The sequence below is a fragment of the Aulonocara sp. 'chitande type north' Nkhata Bay genome, linkage group LG9 (genome assembly GCF_057382095.1).
Source record: "Aulonocara sp. 'chitande type north' Nkhata Bay isolate Kocher_YH1m ecotype deep benthic linkage group LG9, A_spYH_male_GT1.1, whole genome shotgun sequence".
Lineage (NCBI taxonomy): Eukaryota > Metazoa > Chordata > Actinopteri > Cichliformes > Cichlidae > Aulonocara > Aulonocara sp. 'chitande type north' Nkhata Bay.
Window position 1 is genome coordinate 35,371,827 of NC_141352.1, and position 18,269 is coordinate 35,390,095.

Here is an 18,269-nt window from a genome sequence, read left to right on the forward strand (position 1 = left end):
GCCTCCACTGGCTTTCCAAGTAAGCATCACACACACCTGAGTTTGCACGTGATATAAAAGAAAGCACGATTGCTCTATTGTTCCATGATCCAGATCTTGTGACCTTTGTTGGCACTTTCAGCGGTCGACAGGGCCCAGCATGGGCACCCATACGGAACAAATTGCAATGCATTGTGTATTCTGACACCTTTCAATCAGAAAAATTGTGTTCAGGCTAATTGTTAAATTTAAGTCTCTGAACACTTGTTGCCTGTACTTTAAGTAGTATAAACACAATGCTAAAAACCTCCATGTACCAACCTGCAATTTATATTTTCATCACCAGAAACACTGACAGCTTATTATGACACAATTTTATTTATTTTATTGCTAATTTGCTAGTTCACTGAAGGACCATTCTGACACGTCCTAACACGGTAAACATTAATGTAAACAATCCAGTTAATTAACGCTGTTTTATTTATTGTTTCCTAACCATTCCAGTGAGCCATCACAGCACCAGGGCCTTGGCCTCTGCCGATCTAATTAATGTTAATAATTACACCTGTGTTTACCCTCCAATGACTGCATGACAAAACAGCTAATGTGAAAAGGGCCTATTTGTTTTTCAAGTACAAAACTACTTTGTTTTACTATGAAACTTTTGCTGTAACTGCTTTCATACAGCATTAAAAGTGGACAGCACTCGCAGGCACTGCACAACTTCCATACATGCTTGAAATATATGTAACAGAAAACCACGACATGTATTCTCCTGTATTCTTGCTGCATCCAGTGTGAGAGGAAAGAGCTTTAAAGTCTCACAGTATTTGAGTGCAGCCTGTAGATAGATGGTTCGCTAGGCAACAAGACAAGACCTTTATTATGTTGCAGTTGGAGACAGAGCAGTGGCTTAACAGTTAAACCTGAGCACATACCTCACTGCTGTGCTGGTTTTCTATCTGTGTCATACTTTGGTGAAATTGAAGTTTTGCTAAGAAGTCCTAAAAGACTTGCGAGTCCACTTTGGGAGGCACAGGCATTAGGTTAAGGCTCTAGGTGGATGTGAGAAGCTAATGAAAGTGGGGTATATCTAGCCAGCAGAGAGGTGAGTTGTGCCGGGGGCAGGATGCAGCAGCTTAAGAATTGTAATTACAGCATTATGGTGGAGGTTGACTGGATTAGGGCCCCGGCAACAGGCTGAGACCAGGATAGAAGGCCAGGAAATGGCCATGGACTAGACATTATTAGCCTTGGTTGACAGCTTAAGACCATGCCTGTCAACACACTGCTTCTTCTCCCTTACTGAGTACTCAAGGTCAGGGAGATGCTGATGTGCAGGCAAAAAAAACAACATTTGTGCACAAGTCTGCACTTCCCACAGATGTATTTAGAACACACAGACACACACACACACGCAGATATGCAAGTGCACTGCACATTAAAGCATTGCCTTGAACACACAAACGCACATGCATGTTTAGCGAGTCCAGCGGGAGGGGAGCAGCTCCCGATCTCAGTGTAAGTCGCAGAGCTCTGCCCTCTCCCTCTGTCAACACGATAATCCACTCTGAAAATGACTAGATTAAAACACATTAAAAACGTGATAATATGATGAGACCCGGTGGTAAGAAAGGGCTAAACATCACTGAAAGACTTAAAGGAGCAAGCACACCTTTAGAAAAAACAAACCCCCCCAAAAATTAAAATAAAGAAATCGGCGTCTTCGCCAAGTTGCCCAATTGATGTTAGAATAAATGGGCTTGCTGTTATATCACAAAGCAGTTTTCTTTCTCCATTTCATTATCAGAATGTTTCCAGAATTGCCCATCACAACAGGATATCTTGACAACTGAATATTAGTTGGTGGCAAATTGTGCATGAACGTGTCACAGGTTTTCGTAGAAACCTGCACCACTAAATATTCACAAGTGTGTTAGCAGAGGCAGCCGGGGCTAAAGCATTAGCATGCACAGAAGCGGATTTAATTAATACTGAATACACAAAGATTAAATTGCTGCAATTTTGACTTTGTGTTATGTTTATTCCAATGTCTGTTTGCCATAGAAGCCAGTAAATACATTTCACATAAACCTGTCCGACTCTTAGAGATAGAGGGGACTTGGTATTCCTTCTGAGATCTATTCCACTCAGTGCCTTCTGTACATAGTTTTCATATCACTTTGGTCCTTAGCTGCTCTCTCTGTTCCAATCTTTCCACATATTTCCACCTACCTCTTACCCAAAACCTTCCATCTTAATTCTGTCAAGCTCATGACAAGTCTCTGGCTGATCTGAGACAGATTAAAAAGTGCAGAGTGCAGGCTGAATAAAGGAGAGAAAAGCGAGTTAAATAAATCTTCATTTCAACAATTTGAACCTTATTGAGTCTGAATCATCTAGGGACGTGCTTTTTATTAAAAGGCTGGCAGTGGCCGCGGCTCTGATTGTAATTGCGTTGACCCAGCCCCCCCACCCCTGTTTCACGCGCACTCGTGCACGCTTCACTCCGACATCTTCTCTTATCAACACGCTGTCCCGATAAAGTCTTGTGCTTTCAACCTCATTAAACCTCTCATTTATATTAAACAGCCGATAAGTCCTTCTACCCCGGTATGCATCTCCCAGGACGCACAGCTCCCGCAAGGATGTGATTTTTACTGCACCCACAATTCACCAGGGCCGCAGCTCCCACACCCAATAATTCTCCCCTTTTTTTTTTTTTTTGTAAAACCTGTCATTTGTTCACAAAAGCCTCAGCAGCACATCCTCTTCTTTTCTCTCCCCCTCGTCTCCATCCTGCTCCTCTGTCTCCCTGCTGCTCTTGTTGTTACATTTTTACTCCCCTTTTTCTTGGCCGGGAGCCAGCAGAGTGTTGTGAGATATCAATATTAGCTGGGGCCTCTTGGTTTAAAGCGTGCTTTAGAGTATAGAGTTGAGCCACGCTGGACTGTCTAGCTGCAAGGGAGCTATCTGTAATAGGTCCTGTACAGAGAGTTCTTTTCCAGTGGATTCCCCTGGCTGCCCACAAGCTGCTATAAAGAACTGTGAGAAATTAGGTTAATACCCAGGTTTTATTTTCTTCTATCTGCTTTTTATTTTTCCCTATCTACTCCCAAACTCTTGGTTTGGTTGTTTCTATCCAAAATACCACGTTTGACAGGCTGTTGGCTCTTGAATACTCAATAATATCTGTGTACACTGGTCCCAGACGAGCCACTAACCATGTTCAGCTGTCAAGACTGACATACACTGACTGTGAGTGGGCTCAATAACCACCAGTGCAGCACATTGACCATGTGGCAAATGTCACTGGTCCATTTACTAGGGCTCATTGTTAGAGAGAGCTATCTATTGGTCTATGGGAAATCCATTGAGCTTTATCCAGCTCTGACTACTGCACGACCCGTTTCACACTGCTGAAGCAGAAAATACCGAGATGTAACCTGAGATTGATACTGAAGCACCGGTTCTATGTTTTTGGTGTATTGGTGGCACAGCACTGGGATCCATTCTACTGACCCATTTTTATGTGAACACCATGTGTGTATCACCTTGTAATCCTATATTCACAAACTGAAATAGAAGGAATAATACTTACACTTTACATTCTTCTATAGTTAAAAAAATGACCTACAGCTTTATTGAAATGTATTGTTTAAAGCACAAGTTGTTCCTTTCTGACTGTTTTTATGTAATGAAATATCTTTCTATGATAAATGTGAGCGGAGATCTTAGCATTAATATCAAGTAAAAAATTTTAGTGCTTATCAGAGTTTGCTAATGACAAAATACCTGCAGAAGTATTACATAGCTACATAGCACTTTGTGTTTCCTGCTAATCCTAGTTAGCTAGTTAGCGAACACTGATATGCTAAAACCAATGTTGCTTTTCTTAAAAGTTATTCAGTAGAGTATTTATTTACTTGATGGAAAAAGTACTTTGTTAAATCACTTGTTACTTGTACTTTGGTGTTACTCTGTAAAACGACTTGAAACATGTTGTCATGTAACATAAACCATATGCTATAGTTCCACATGCAAACACAAAATTCTGGATTCTGGGCTAGCTTAGCGTTAGCATGCTGTCTGTGCAGATGATTGCAAAGTGCTGAAGTTGTGTTAGCTGATTGTAGCATAAGTGCGCAGGAGGATTTTTTTTTCTTTCTATTAGTGGTGTACAGATAACCGAAGAACCTTTGTAACTCAAGTAATGACATAATTGTAACTACTATGATGATAATTACTCCCCATATGGAAAAGATATATATAAATCTTATAAAGTTTTTATCTGTCTTGTATGAAACTTGTATGAAAAGCATACAAGAGTGAAAACACATATAAGATCCCTTGAAAAATTATATAATGAAACTTGTATGTTTTGTATACTTACTAAAACAATATATGAAAGTAATGAGAAAGTGGCCACTTTCATGAGTAAATCATATATGTCTTTACTATTTCTTTTCCATATGGGTCAGTTTAGTACAGTAACATGTTACATTACAGTTAAGTGTTACTTTGAATGTGTTACACCCAAAACTGGTTAAAACTAAGATGGTGATTGGTAGCTCCTTGTTTATCACATCTTAGCATTGCAGCATTTGATTGTTCACGCTTGTTAGCATGTTGTCCTGTATTTGATGAGAAAAAGCAACAACAACAAAAAAAAATACTAATTTGACTCAGTTTCCTTTTTCAGTTTACGAATACTGTAAATACAATACATGATCCAAAAAAGTCACAGATTTGGAATGTATTTGAAACCTAAATCTGCACGTTACTATATAGTTTAGATTAGGCAGTGTGATTGTTTGTCTGTCTGATGAGTTGTAAGCAAGTCTTTTCTCCCCGGTCCATGTAGGAAGTCCCTGGCAGCCCTTCATTTTTGGAGCATCCTCTTAACTCTATTCTGGAGAGCCATGAACGACGGATCTCCAACTCTCTCTATGAAACCACAGAGGGCCCAGACAGCATCTCCACTCCACGAGCTAATACGATCGGACGCATTGGTGAGTGTAACATGTCAACACGTTTATTTCATTTTCCCTTTCTTCACCTTTATGTCTCTTTCACCTTCTGCTAGATAGAAATTACTCCACAAATTGGATTTATTTTTTGGCCAAGCTCTCCTGATTTACCCTGATGGGAACTCAGGTTGAGTTGTTAACCTCATGTACACTGAATGTATTTTCTGACATGCCCAGATCAATTTTAACATTAGCCAAAGCACCTCTGAAATGCATCGCCTTCACACCCTCACCCCCCACATCACATTCCAAGGTGTGCTGTTTCACTCTTTAAACCTCCCAGGGATTAATGTCAGACTCAATCCTCCCCACCTTCACTTCGCTCCTGACTGGTTTCACTTGGGTCAATTTCCATTCTGCCCAGATGACATCACCAGGCTGAGATCTCGGCTCTTCAGATGTATTAGAATTGGCAATTCAATCCTCGAGTAATCACTGCTGTCATCTCAGTATCAGCAGACCTTTCTCATATGCGTGTGTGCAGAAGCTGAAGGTGACTGCATCAGTGTGGGGAGGGCGTTATTCTGGGAAATGATGAAGTTTAGGCAAATGTATCTACAGCATTTTTCATCCTTCATTCCTTTTTACACCTCTTTTTCACTCTCACCTTCCTTAACTCGCTTTTCCCTCACATTATCTTCTTTATCCATATTATGCTTCTTGCCCTTTTGTCTCCTCCTTGCCCAATCAACTGTCTCCTCATGATCTCTTTGTCTTTAGTCTTTCTCCTTTGTCACCTATCACCCCGTCATCCTTCTGTACACTCTGCAAAGTGAATTTGTAATCTATCACTGATCTACTCTTTCTTCCTTTCTGCCCTTCTCTCAGTCATTCTCCTGTTTCTTTTCTATAACCTCCCCACCATCCCCACCCCAAGAGTGGTGCCACACTGCCACTGATCATAGAAGATCAGAGACTGTGTCAGAAGCATCTGATGGTTAATTAAGCTTTCAGATCAATAGGGCTTGCCCCTGACACTCTCGCTCCCTCTGTCTCCTCTTCTTTCTTTTTTTCCACTCTTTCATCATGCTTTTCTCCTCCAGCCCCAATCAGATGTTTTCAAATTGGTTGGGTTTTTCTCTTACTTTGACTTATTTATTCCACTGGCTTTTCCAGTGCAGGTTTTTCAGAACACTGCTCTGATCATGAGAAGCAAAACTGTGGGGGCACTGATGGAAATGTTTTTTTTTTTTGGGCGATTGAAACCTCAAGGGTGTGTAGCTCTCATCTCATTCTGAAGAGTGGGAGTCAAATGAGCCAAGTGGAAAAGTTTTCGAGGTGGGGGCGGAGTAGGTGCTAAAGCAGTAAGTTATCACAGCTAAAGCTCAGCTGAGTCTCAGATCTTTGACTCGGCTTGTCTCGCTGCAAGAATATGCCATTTCCTTTTCTTCTGTGTCTTCGGGCTGCCTCTGAGTCACGTCCTCGTTAACCCATGTCTACTTTCTCTGACATGTCTTCATCTTTTAAACTGACAAAATTCTGTTATTTAAGTCTACTGCGCAGTAACATTTATTCCTATTTATTTTTGCAACACAACACAGCTGCTGTGAAAAGACATGTAGCTCCGAAGAAGTGCTACAATAAATATGGTACTCCATCATAGAGTTCAATTCAAATCAATTTAATTTTATTTATACAGCGCCAAATCACAACAACAGTCGCCTCAAGGCGCTTTATATTGTAAGGTAGAGCCTACAATAATACATACAGAAAAAAACCCAACAATCATATGACCCCCTATGAGCAAGCACTTTGGTAACAGTGGGAAGGAAAAACTCCCTTTTAACAGGAAGAAACCTCTGGTAGAACCAGACTCAGGGAGGGGCGGGGCCATCTGCTACGACTGGATGGGGTGAGAGAAGGAAAACAGGATAAAAGACATGCTGTGGAAGAGAGCCAGAGATAATAACAAGTGTGATTGAACGCAGAGAGGTCTATTAACACATAGTGAGTGAGAAAGGTGACTGAAAAGGAAAAACTCAATGCATCATGGGAATCCCCCAGCAGTCTACACCTATTGCAGCATAACTAAGGGAGGATTCAGGGTCATCTGGTCCAGCCCTAACTATATGCTTTAGCAAAAAGGAAAGTTTTAAGCCTAATCTTAAAAGTAGAGATAGTGTCTGTCTCCCGAATCCAAACTGGAAGCTGTTTCCACAGAAGAGGGGCCTGAAAACTGAAGGCTCTGCCTCCCATTCTACTTTTAAATACTCTAGGAACAACAAGTAGGCCTACAGAGCGAGAGCGAAGTGCTCTAATAGGGTGATATGGTACTACAAGGTCATTAAGATAAGATGGGGCCTGATTATTTAAGACCTTGTATGTGAGGAGCAGGATTTTGAATTCAATTCTGAATTTAACAGGAAGCCAATGAAGAGAAACTAATACAGGAGAAATCTGCTCTCTCTTTCTAGTCCCTGTCAGGACTCTTGCTGCAGCATTTTGGATTAACTGAAGGCTTTTCAGCGAGTTTTTTGGACATCCTGATAATAATGAATCACAGTCACACATTGTCCTTGAACGACACCCCATATTGTATGTTGCACCATATTGGATACTTAAAACCTACAGCATACACCATATGGACAAAAGTATTAGGCCACGCCTCTTTGAATTCAGCTGTTTTCTGTTCCATTGCTACAGCTTTATAAAATCAGATATTCCCCAATCACCCTGTAACTGCCACAAATTTGCAGACCTGGTAATGTTAGAGAGCGGGGTCACTGAGTGCTCAAGTTCATAGTGCATAAAAGTTGCCAGTTACAAACCTCCTCTGGCCTTATCATCAGCACAAAAGTGTGCTAGGAGCTTCGAGGTATGTGTTTCCATGGTAGAGCAGCTTCTGTAGGTGTAATGTGCTTTTGTCCATATAATGCATCTTCTTAGATTATTTATTTTATTAATATTAATAATAATAAAAAAATACAATACAAGTGGAAAATATCTGTCCAGCCAAAATCCTTTCATACGCAAGCTGAAAATGTTTGTTTTTTTTCTGAGCATTTCTTCTTGGACAAGTCTCCTGTCTTTACACTTGGGAAATCCCAATTCCCTCTTGATTTTGAAACTTGTTGTTATGTTGAAGACATGTTGATAGATGATGCATTTATCTTCTTCTTTTTTTTCATTTGCCCCGACAGCCCCATGAATATTATTTTAGAGTTGTGAGTGGGCGTCGTAATTGGAAACTGTTCCTGATTGCTCACTCTGTCGCTGAGGAACTGAGTGCAGTGGTTCATGTTTAAACGTCTGTCAGTCTGTGACCACTTTTGTCAAAACACTAACGTCAGAACTGTGAACTATAGTGTTGAGTGCTCATGTAAGCATGTAGAAATGACTGCTCTGTACTGATGACTTAGAAGATCAACTTGTTAACAGTCATCACAGCTGATGGTTCCCAGTGCAAAACCGTGTCTAGTTTTCTCCCTTGTACATGCTGATTTCGTGGGGGGTTAACGCCTGAAGTGTAGTGAGGTAGTCAGATCCTGGATGGCAAAAAACAGGATAAGACTGACGTCACACTCTAATCACAATCCATAATAATGGGTGAGCATCTGTAAGAATACAAAAAGCCAGGGTAGAGATTTCATGTCATTTTAATTCTGTAAAAAGAAGTGATGCTTCACTGTCCTCTCTGATTTGTCCATAAATAAGTGCCGATGGCTTACTGTTATCCACGGCCCTTCATGACCTTGGACATGATTTAATGTCAGCAGTGTCGTTATTTACTTTGGAGGCAAATAGCATAAATATTCCTGACATAATCTTACACACGTAAATTCATCTGCCATGCAGACAACAGCTACCTACTTTAATTTAAATGAAGGCAACGCATAGTGTTGTGAAAACACGTGTGAAGCTGTCACAGTGAAGTGCATTCATCGGTGTTGATGGTAAATGTCTGCGGGTTAGACAGAGAATTTTTGCTCCATCTTCTTCTGCTTGTTATTTCATATGGGGCTCAGACATATTGCCTGGTGCGTGAGATGTGACAGTTGTGGTTAGGGGACAGATATCGAGATTGGCTTAGCAAGGTCAGCAAGCATACAGCCGCCAGGGCTTGACTGACAACTTGATTTTGAGTGCATCTAACCTGCTAAATTTCTGAATCATGAAGGCCAGAGGTGTGGAGTTTGGGATATGGTGCGGCGCACTTAGTGCATTACCTACAAACTAAAAAGAACTACACGCTCGCGCAGAACCTCTGCAGCTGCTTCTACCCACTGATGTGAGCTGTGCATTCCCCTTTGGAGCAAACGGTGATTACAGACAAAACTCTGAGGCATTCCATCTCTTAAAAGACAAACAAAGGAACTCTCTAACCAAATCAAGCACTCTCCTTTGATGCTCCACTGCATTACGCTGCCTGCGCCTCTATAAATGAATCGAGACACAGAGGTAAATGGGATGGAATGGTTTTGCTGCTCAAGAATTAAGATCTGACTGTGATTGCGAGTTATTGCAGATGGCAGCAAGTCAATTCAGTGAAAATGTAAACTCCATATTTCTGCCAAGCCATGATTGTTGTTGTCGTGCTCTCTGTGTACTGTTAAAAAAAAAGAGCAAATAGCTGCAATGCTCCTCAGATGCCTTATCTCACCTTACCTTAAGTATTGATCAGAAACCTGGCTCTCTAGTCTACACCCAATATTCACAGGCTGCCTTTCTTCTGAAACACGAGGAAAAGGCCTTGAGTCTCTGGGGTAAAAAGGACATTAAAGAAACTGATGGACATTATGGACAATGCTGGGCATCCTCTGCACACGGCCATAAACAATCAGAAGAGTCTGTTCAGTGACAGGTTGCTTCTCCCCAAGACAAGAACTAACAGACTTAAAAACTCCTTTGTCCCACACGCCATCAGACTGTTTAACTCCTCTCTGGAGGGGAGAGGGAGGGGAAACAGGAGGACAAAGGAGGGGGGAACAACTAAGCTGTAGTGCCTCTTCACCTCACTGTGCAATACCTTGTGCAATACTTTTTGTAAATAGTCAACAGTGCAATAGACTCAATACTTGAAATGTGCAATTCACTTGTATTTTTATTTTTTATTCCTATTTATTCTATTTATCCCCTTTGTATATTTTATTTATATTTGTCTCTGTATTTATATATGTGTGTGTGTGTGTGTGTGTGTGTGTGTGTGTGTGTGTGTGTGTGTGTGTGTGTGTGTGTATATATATATATATATAACAGTTCTGTAACTGTAACTTTGGTCGTTGCTGTGCTTTTTTTGGAAGTCGAATTTCCCAGAGGAACCCACCCGAGGGATTAATAAAGTTCTATCTTATCTTATCTCTTATCTTATCTAATTGGTGCAATTGAATGAAATTATAGGAATCATAATCATGGCAACAGCGGAGACATGCTCACACAGGAGACAGGTGCTATTAAGCTAGTATAGTGCCATTACATTGATCATGTGGACACTTTTGCTGTGATCTTGCCTGTAGTATTTTGGGCTGTCATTCAGGACTGTCTGCTTGGTGTGCAATTCAGCTGATCAATAGTTCCAGGTAGTCCCATTCTTGGATTGTTTCAGTAAGCCATGCAGCTCTGTGATGCTGTCAGCGTTAGCTTCACACGTGCATGAACACATCATGGCCAAAAAGCTGTATCTGCAGTCAGCAGGTGGTGAACATAAAGCACTCTGCTTGACTCCATGCTCAAAGTAGATGAGTTCTTCACTCTACTTTTTGCTTTTTTTTCATGCTATCCTTCCATCCATGCCCGTGTTTTGCCCTCTAAAGGTGAAGGGATAGAGATCTACCAAGTAAAGTAGCCGTCTCATTTACACAAAAAAGTAGGAAAGAAAGAAGGAAAGAGGAAATATGCAAGAAGGAAATATGGAGCCAAGTAAAATCTCCTGCATGTGCATACTGTGACAGCGACAGTCAGGGTTTTGCCACAAAGGTCGTTAGCATCACACCCAGCTTTTGCCTTTCCGTTCTGTCTAATTGAAAAGTGCCACCGGGTGTGGGATCCACACGCTGGGGTGAAAATTAAGGCTCGTGCACAAATGCTTTCTGTGCATGTGGCTTTTTGACCCAAACTGAGTGCATGCCTAGCAGCGAGGGACAGGTAGTGGAGTTAGACTGGAGGTGGGAACCAGGCGAGCAGAGTCCTGCTGTTGTCACACAGGAAAGAAGGTGTTTGCAGGATGTAATGTGTGCGATGCAGGCAAGGGTGTAAAATCCTGCAGGCACATTGACCCAAATTAAAAAAACAAACAAAAAAAGGTACTTGTAGAAGTTTATTTTACCCTTTAGTGATTAAAAATCCTATAAAAAAGTCATCCTTTCTTTATGCTCACCTGTCAGAAGAATAGCGAGCTCTTTTTAAAATCAGTGTGTGTATATAGTGTTACCCTGAAATTTGACCCTTTTCTCTGCTTTGCTGTGCTTATTCTTTTGAAGTGGCGTGAGCGTAAGTTTAGCAGCAATCTTTTTAATGTATTCTGTAAAAAATAAAATAAATAAATAAAAGGCAGCAGTATTTGCAAGATGCACTTTCAAGATGTTTTTCCAAAGAAAGTTTTGCGTGACATATCACCTTTAAGTTATGAAAAAACATGAGCGTGGTAATTGGCGACAATTATGGGGGTGAAGGAAGTTTTACTTTTAGAAACACTTGTGCATATCAGCAGTGTTGTATTTAAAGTATAATTTGTGTGATATTGTGGGAAAGGGAGACTCTAATCATAAAAAGTACCACACAGTAACTCTAATTTGTGTATAAAGTACAAACTAATGTTATAAACCAACCCGTTACAATGAATCAAGTGAAAGTACTTTTTTTTTCTTTAACATACTGTTTCTGGATATTGAGCTACTCTGGCTGCTGTTTGTGTGGAAAAAATATTGATGTGATTTTGATGCTGTTCCCTGAAATGCCATCTGCAGGCTAAATAAAAGCCTTGGATGTGAGTGCTGTTCTTCATTCAACACCATCGATGGCTTGACCTCTAGAAAAGAAAAACCTTTTAGTTGCTTCGTGGTAATACGTCGCAGAGTGGTGGTCAGACGATGTATTGAAGACAGTCTTTGCCGTAGCAATGACTTCCATAAATTGATGTTTTAGCATTAAGCTGTCATCACCTTAGTTTTCCAAGCATACGTGTATAATAGACACACATTTGCCAGTATGTGGTTATAGGGACCTTCAGCCAGGATTCTAAATATATAAGAAATTGACTGGATGTTAAAGGTTCTGTTCTTGTGTCCATGGGAAGCATTGATCATCTCCACGTGTCTCTATAAGTCTCACACTTTAGTAGCTGCTCTTCATATACCAGACGTCTTGATGCCATGTTTCCCTACAAGGAAGAGATTGTCATAAAGCCAATCTACTAAATGCGCTGATCAATAGCATTAATGAAGGAATCCCTTGTGGAACACTGCTGAAAAACGGCACCGATGTCCCTTGGTGTACATAAAGGCTTTCGGCTTCTGCTGGTATGTACTTAGGGTGATTACCCGCTGCTATCCGTGTATGGGTCTGATAGCTGTGACAGCATGGATCAACTAATGACCTCTCCTCCATCCACATCAATAGGCCAAAGTTTCACAGAAGGAGGAAAAGGAGGAGGGAGAACATAGAGGAAAAGAAAGTGTGAGAGTGCGTGATGGGACAGAGATGGAGGAAATCGAGCAGGAGAGGGAAGATGGAGTGAGGCTATTAGTGTGACCTTTCACCTCACAGCTCAATGTTTCAACAGGTAATGCTTGGTCAGAGGGCAGAAAGAAGAGAAGAGCGATACTCTGATCTATTTGGATGGATGCAGCCAGGTGGCCTCTGGAGCCAGAGAGCTCATCCGTCTTCGTCCGCACGCTCTGTTAGAGGGAGCAAGAACATCTTTGCTTCAGTATTGTGGCATCGGTATCAACTCATAGGAATTTCAGAAACATGTGCAGAGAGATTGGCGTGGCTTTAGCAATGTAAAAGTGAATATGCAAACTGTTTAATTACCTTTCACCTTGGAGGTTATGTTTTTGGTAGCGTGTGCATGCATCTCAACTTTCTGTCTGTAAACAAGATAGCTCGGCAGGGGTGTAGAGTGGGGTCATGTTTAATAATGCTTTAAATTTTGGCTTACGTCCACCAAGGCCTGCAAGGTCAACTTAATTATTTATTGGTCAAAAATTGACAAAAATCCTTAAAACTATGATTTTTGCAAGTGTGGTGTATATTGTAAACATGCAGAAGGTAGTGTATAAAGACTTAAAAAGTGATAATAATGTTATATAGAGCTGTTTACTGCTAATGTTTGTTTTGACAACATACAGGGAATGATACATCAGGATTTTAAATGTCACATTACTTCGGACCTCTGACATTTTCTTCAAGGTTAAATAAGGTCAAACTTTCATAAAATGTATTTTATCTTTAAAACTTGGTTAAAATTCTGCTGACTTAGTTTGTATTACTAACATTTAGTAAATGATACTGGATACTGACCACATCTGACATCTGACCTCTGACCTAACCTTTACGTTTCTCTGCCTTTCTTTCCGGTTGACCCCAAAATGTGTTATATCTTCATAAAAAGAATGAGAATGAGCTGCCTAGTTCATTAGAAATCTACAGTCATAATAATAAACAATGAACTCAAGTTATTCATATCCAATTATTTCCAAATCAGTGGCTATTATCCATGACCCACTCCTACATAATGTTGCATAATAAAAGTAAACATCTGTCATGCTGCCCTTTTCTGATTTTACATTTAAAATTGAATTTATACAAAATACAACACTGTTCCCTTAAAAATTACCAGAATGTGAGCTGCCTTGGCTGAGGCAACACTGAAAAGTCATTTTCTAACATTACAATTAACAGCCAGGGTGATCATGTTGGACTTCAATAGGTGTCAGCGATCCTGTTAATCCTTCACAATGCACTATTATTACTAGATGGCAAACCACACCAAACAAGCTGATTTATTTTTAGCAGAACAGAAGATGTAATGAGAGGGGTCCCAGGGTGTTGTCTTCTGTGAGCCTGCTTCTGTCAGTGTGACTCACATGAGGCTATCTTTAATCACAGTGTGAGAAAGGTCATGGTGACATCATCATATTGCCACAGGTCTCTTTCCTTAACCCCAAAGATGGTAAGCATCTATGTAACAATTACCTAATAGCCCCTTTGTAAAACATTAGCCTGCTGTGAACAATTACTCATTATCAGAGTAAAAATAGTCCCTTCACGACTCAGCATATGTATTTCTCAGATAAGTGAGTTGAAGTCCAGATAACTGCATGAAAAATTCCATAGTTTCTGTCGTTTTTTTTCTTTTTTACGTCATCACCTCAGGGTGCTTTATAATGTAAGGTAGAGACCATACAATAATGCAGAGAAAACCCCAACAATCAAACAACCGCCTGTGAGCAAGCACTTGGCGACAGTAGGAGGGAAAAACTCCTTTTTATCAGGAAGAAATGTCCAGTAGAACAAAATTTCAGAAGAGGGGCAGCCTTATGCTGCGACTGGTTGGGTGTGATGGGAGTAAAACGACGCTCAACAATTACAAAAGAAGGCCTTAAGAATATTCTTGCTCATTATTTCATCAGCACTTTGCATTAAGAATCACTTCTCCATAACAAACAGAAGTGACTTTCAAAATGCCTCCATCACTAGTTATTCCGAGTTCCAACACACATGACTGTTCACCGTGTCGATCTGGCTGGCTCGTCAGCTACTGTGAGGAGCTGATAAAAGACAATGGTGTTAAAGCAGTGAGTGAGCTGCTCCATCTGAGCCTCGCTGTTCCAAGTTGCTGAAAAGCGTCTGCCTCTATTCCCACTCCGCCCTTTGCTCAGCCAAGTTTTATGAACCACAGTGTGATTTAACTCGTATCAACATATTGTTCCCTGTGAGCCATTTTCTCTTTGTCTTCTCCAGCCAACCTTAGTCTCGTCTGTTTCATTGTCCCGGTTAGTCATGTTCAGAGTCAAGTATCATGAGTAGGCGGGCTGTGATTTCCCTCTATGCTGATTATGCTGACAGCTGCAGAAAAGCATTCGCTGCAGTTTCTAATTATATTTTCACCTTTGAAAGCATCGGCACGGCCCCGGTTTTTCCTGCGCACTCTTCATACAGTGCTGTAGTGCATGTGCACATAGGCACGGAAGTGGTAACTGTAACGACTTTTCTTCTGCAGTGGTGGTCACTTGTGTCAAGGGGTCCTGACTGGAAATATTTCATCAAGCTGGGAGAAAAGCCTGCAGACTTTCTAATTAAAGCAGTGTCCTCTAGCAAAGTGGACCGTGACACAAGTGTATGTAAGGTGATTATAGATGGTGTGTCGTCTTAAAGAGAGCATATTGTAAGTTTGAGCAAATGTTCTGTCCGTGTGTGGTGTAAGTGAACATGCACTAAAAGTTTTAAAGTTTTATTTTGGGTGGGGTTTTTTTTGTTTTTTTTTAGAAAGACATAGTTAATACTCTGTGTCTGTTCAGGGTTGCTGCTGCAGTCAAAGTCTCTGTTGCTGATGCAACTGAGAAGCAATTCCATCTACTTACTAAGGGAATGTAAATGCAGGTATAAGAAAAGCCCCCGTGGAAACACAACCGCAGGGCATCTTTTACTGACACTGTCGCACTTTTGCTAAACTGACTGTAAAGCATGACATTTGAAATTTTGAAGGGAAAATGACTAAGTAGTGCTGTCATGACAGAAAAGGCTCAGAAAATAAGGTCAGATATATCCTTAGAATTCTACACGTATATTACTTATACAGATTTACAGAAGCAAAACCATATCTATTTATTCTCACTTTAATAGACTGTGCAGATTTTACTTACCTTCATTTCCCTTGATCCTAGACATTATTGAAAGAAACTATCATAATAACTTGAGAAATTACTTCAACCACTTTTATTAATAATCAAAATTCAACTATAAAATAACTGAATTTTCTTGGTCTGTCTACTGTGAGAATGATACATTTAGCTTAGCCTAATTGACTTCCTGGACTTATCACTGCCATTACTCCAATACTCCTGATTTACAGTACAGGGGGAATTCAATCACCTGCGGTTCTCTGTCAAGCTGTCTGAGTGAGAAATGGCCTTCATTTCACCTGTACAGTGTTGGTAGCCATCTTAACTGCTTTAGATTAGCAATCTAAAGACAAAAGGACTAGGCTCTCAGTAGAACCGGTTAACAGATGCAAAAGTATGGTCATGTGAAAAAGAAGGTTTCACATGACTTTGCAGTCACGGGTGTAGTTAGTAAAAAACTAAGTACCTCTATAAAAGCAGCCTTTGTAAGGAGCATTCAGTTTGCTGGTATGGTGCACTCAGATGTGTGTTAACACAATGCCACAATCTTCCCAGGAGTGTACATCCCTGTAAATCCCCCCCAAGGTTTGACTGTGACTCTGCAGGTCTCAGTTAGAATGTTAAATATTAAAGTTTAAGTTGGTAGATTAGAAAATGACTGAACAAGTATGGCTTGTTTGGAAGTGTTCCCCCTTATCTTTTAAGAACAGCAGCACGGCTGTTCAATTGCATCTGAATGAATCAAATAGTGGAGTTGTTTGTTATGTAGTGTTACAACACAGCACAGCGCAAGCACTTCATACCACCTCTGAAGGACAGTGATGGAGGGGGTCATGATTTGGGATTGTCTTGGAGCTACAGGACCTGGCCGTCTTGCTGTCTTCAAGTTGACCGTGAGGTCCTCTGAGACAAATGTTAGGCCAGCTGTTGGCTAAAGTTTGGCTGAAAATAGTTCATGCAACAGAACAAACACAGCAGCAAATCTACATCAGAATAGCTAAAGACGAATCAAAGTTGCAACAGGCCAGAGTCCTGACCTGAAACTGACTGAAATGCTGTGGCCAGACCTTAAAAGAGCCCATTTAAGACTTCCCACAAACCCCAATGAAATGAAACAACACTTTTTTAAAGAGCACTCCATGATTCCTCCGCAACGACACAAGACACTGAAAGCTGTACAGAAAACAATTACTCCAAGTTAAAGCTGTTAAAGCTGCAGTTACCAAACCTGACAGTTTCTTTTAATGACCACTTGAGCCTTGCTACACAAGCAAGTCAATCCCCATAGACTTTCAAAGTAAAATGTCAGCCTTCACAGCAATATGGTGGTACTACAAAAACTCTTTGGCCTCCATAGATAATTTCCCAGTTATAAGAACTGTACGGCGGAAAAGTTTTTTGGTGTTGTTTTGTGCTTCAATGGTTTGGATTGGACAAATCTCCTCTGTCACACGTCAACATGGCAAATCACCTAAAAAACGCACCTTTCCACATTGACTTTCATTGGCGCTGTGAGTGCTGGATAAGCGCGCCTTTATTTCTGTCCTCTCCCACGCAGCTCTGTTTTGTTTCTTTGTTTTTTTTTCTTCCCTTTTTTTTAATCTCCAAGTACCGAAACTAAACTATACCGCTCGCTGCTGCATTGATTGGTGCTGAGATTTACTTCCACAATGTGCATTTATCATTCGTCGGGCCCCAGTGAAATTAAATGACTCTCAGATTCACGTTGGGATCCTGCCAGAGTAAATATTGTTGTCTGCTGCTAGTGATTACACACAATTGTTCCTAAGCTATTAAATTTGCAAAATACCTCTGTGATAATGGAAACAAAAGCAACGACCACAGGAAGTCCAGAATCTCTGAAAGACTTTGTCTAATGGCAAGCAGGTGTGTGGCTGAATTCACGTCTCATCACTTGTCTCGCGTTCGGATCGGCCACGAAGAAGTCGTGCGCAGATCGGCTTTCAGAATGAAGCTTCCGCCTCTTCATTGTAATGCCACTTCTCATGCTGTTGAACAACCCTTCTGTTGCCCTTGGCGCTGAGTGCCAGCACATTCCCCATTGACTTTGACTCCTGAGGAGCAGCAAAAGAGCGATTCAAAGAAGTCCTCAGCGGGGAGGGTCAGGCGGGACAGAATACAGATCAGGGAGAGGCCTTTTTCTGCTTGTATTTGTCCTTGGAGGACAGTGAAGGAGAATAGCTAAAACTACCCGGGTCCAGAACTTTTGCCTGTGACATTAAGAGACTGGATAGACATTAGAGCACTTTGTGTTTGTCTTATGAGTCCTCATGGCCACTTAGACTTTCCATGAGTGAACTGTGCTATCATTTAGAAGATGTTTGTTATTTCCTTTCAGTACTGCTACTCCAGATAAGAGCAGAAATCCACTAGTTTTGCAAAATAACGTCCTCAGCATTATCTGTTTGCAGTGTCATGCTGTTAATTAGGAACGCAAGATAAAATTATATTTACACAA

At 40.9% G+C, this 18,269-nt stretch overlaps 1 protein-coding gene across 3 annotated transcripts in view; it reads left to right on the top strand.

The window, feature by feature from the left end:
- Positions 1-18,269, top strand: part of LOC147322725 (partitioning defective 3 homolog) — a 355,660-nt gene that overhangs the window by 198,198 nt on the left and 139,193 nt on the right. For all 3 annotated transcript variants that reach the window (XM_086307269.1, XM_086307271.1, XM_086307270.1), the window contains one exon: positions 4,844-4,991. In XM_086307269.1, the coding sequence (XP_086163395.1) occupies positions 4,844-4,991 (148 nt within the window). The remainder of the gene's footprint in view (positions 1-4,843; positions 4,992-18,269) is intronic.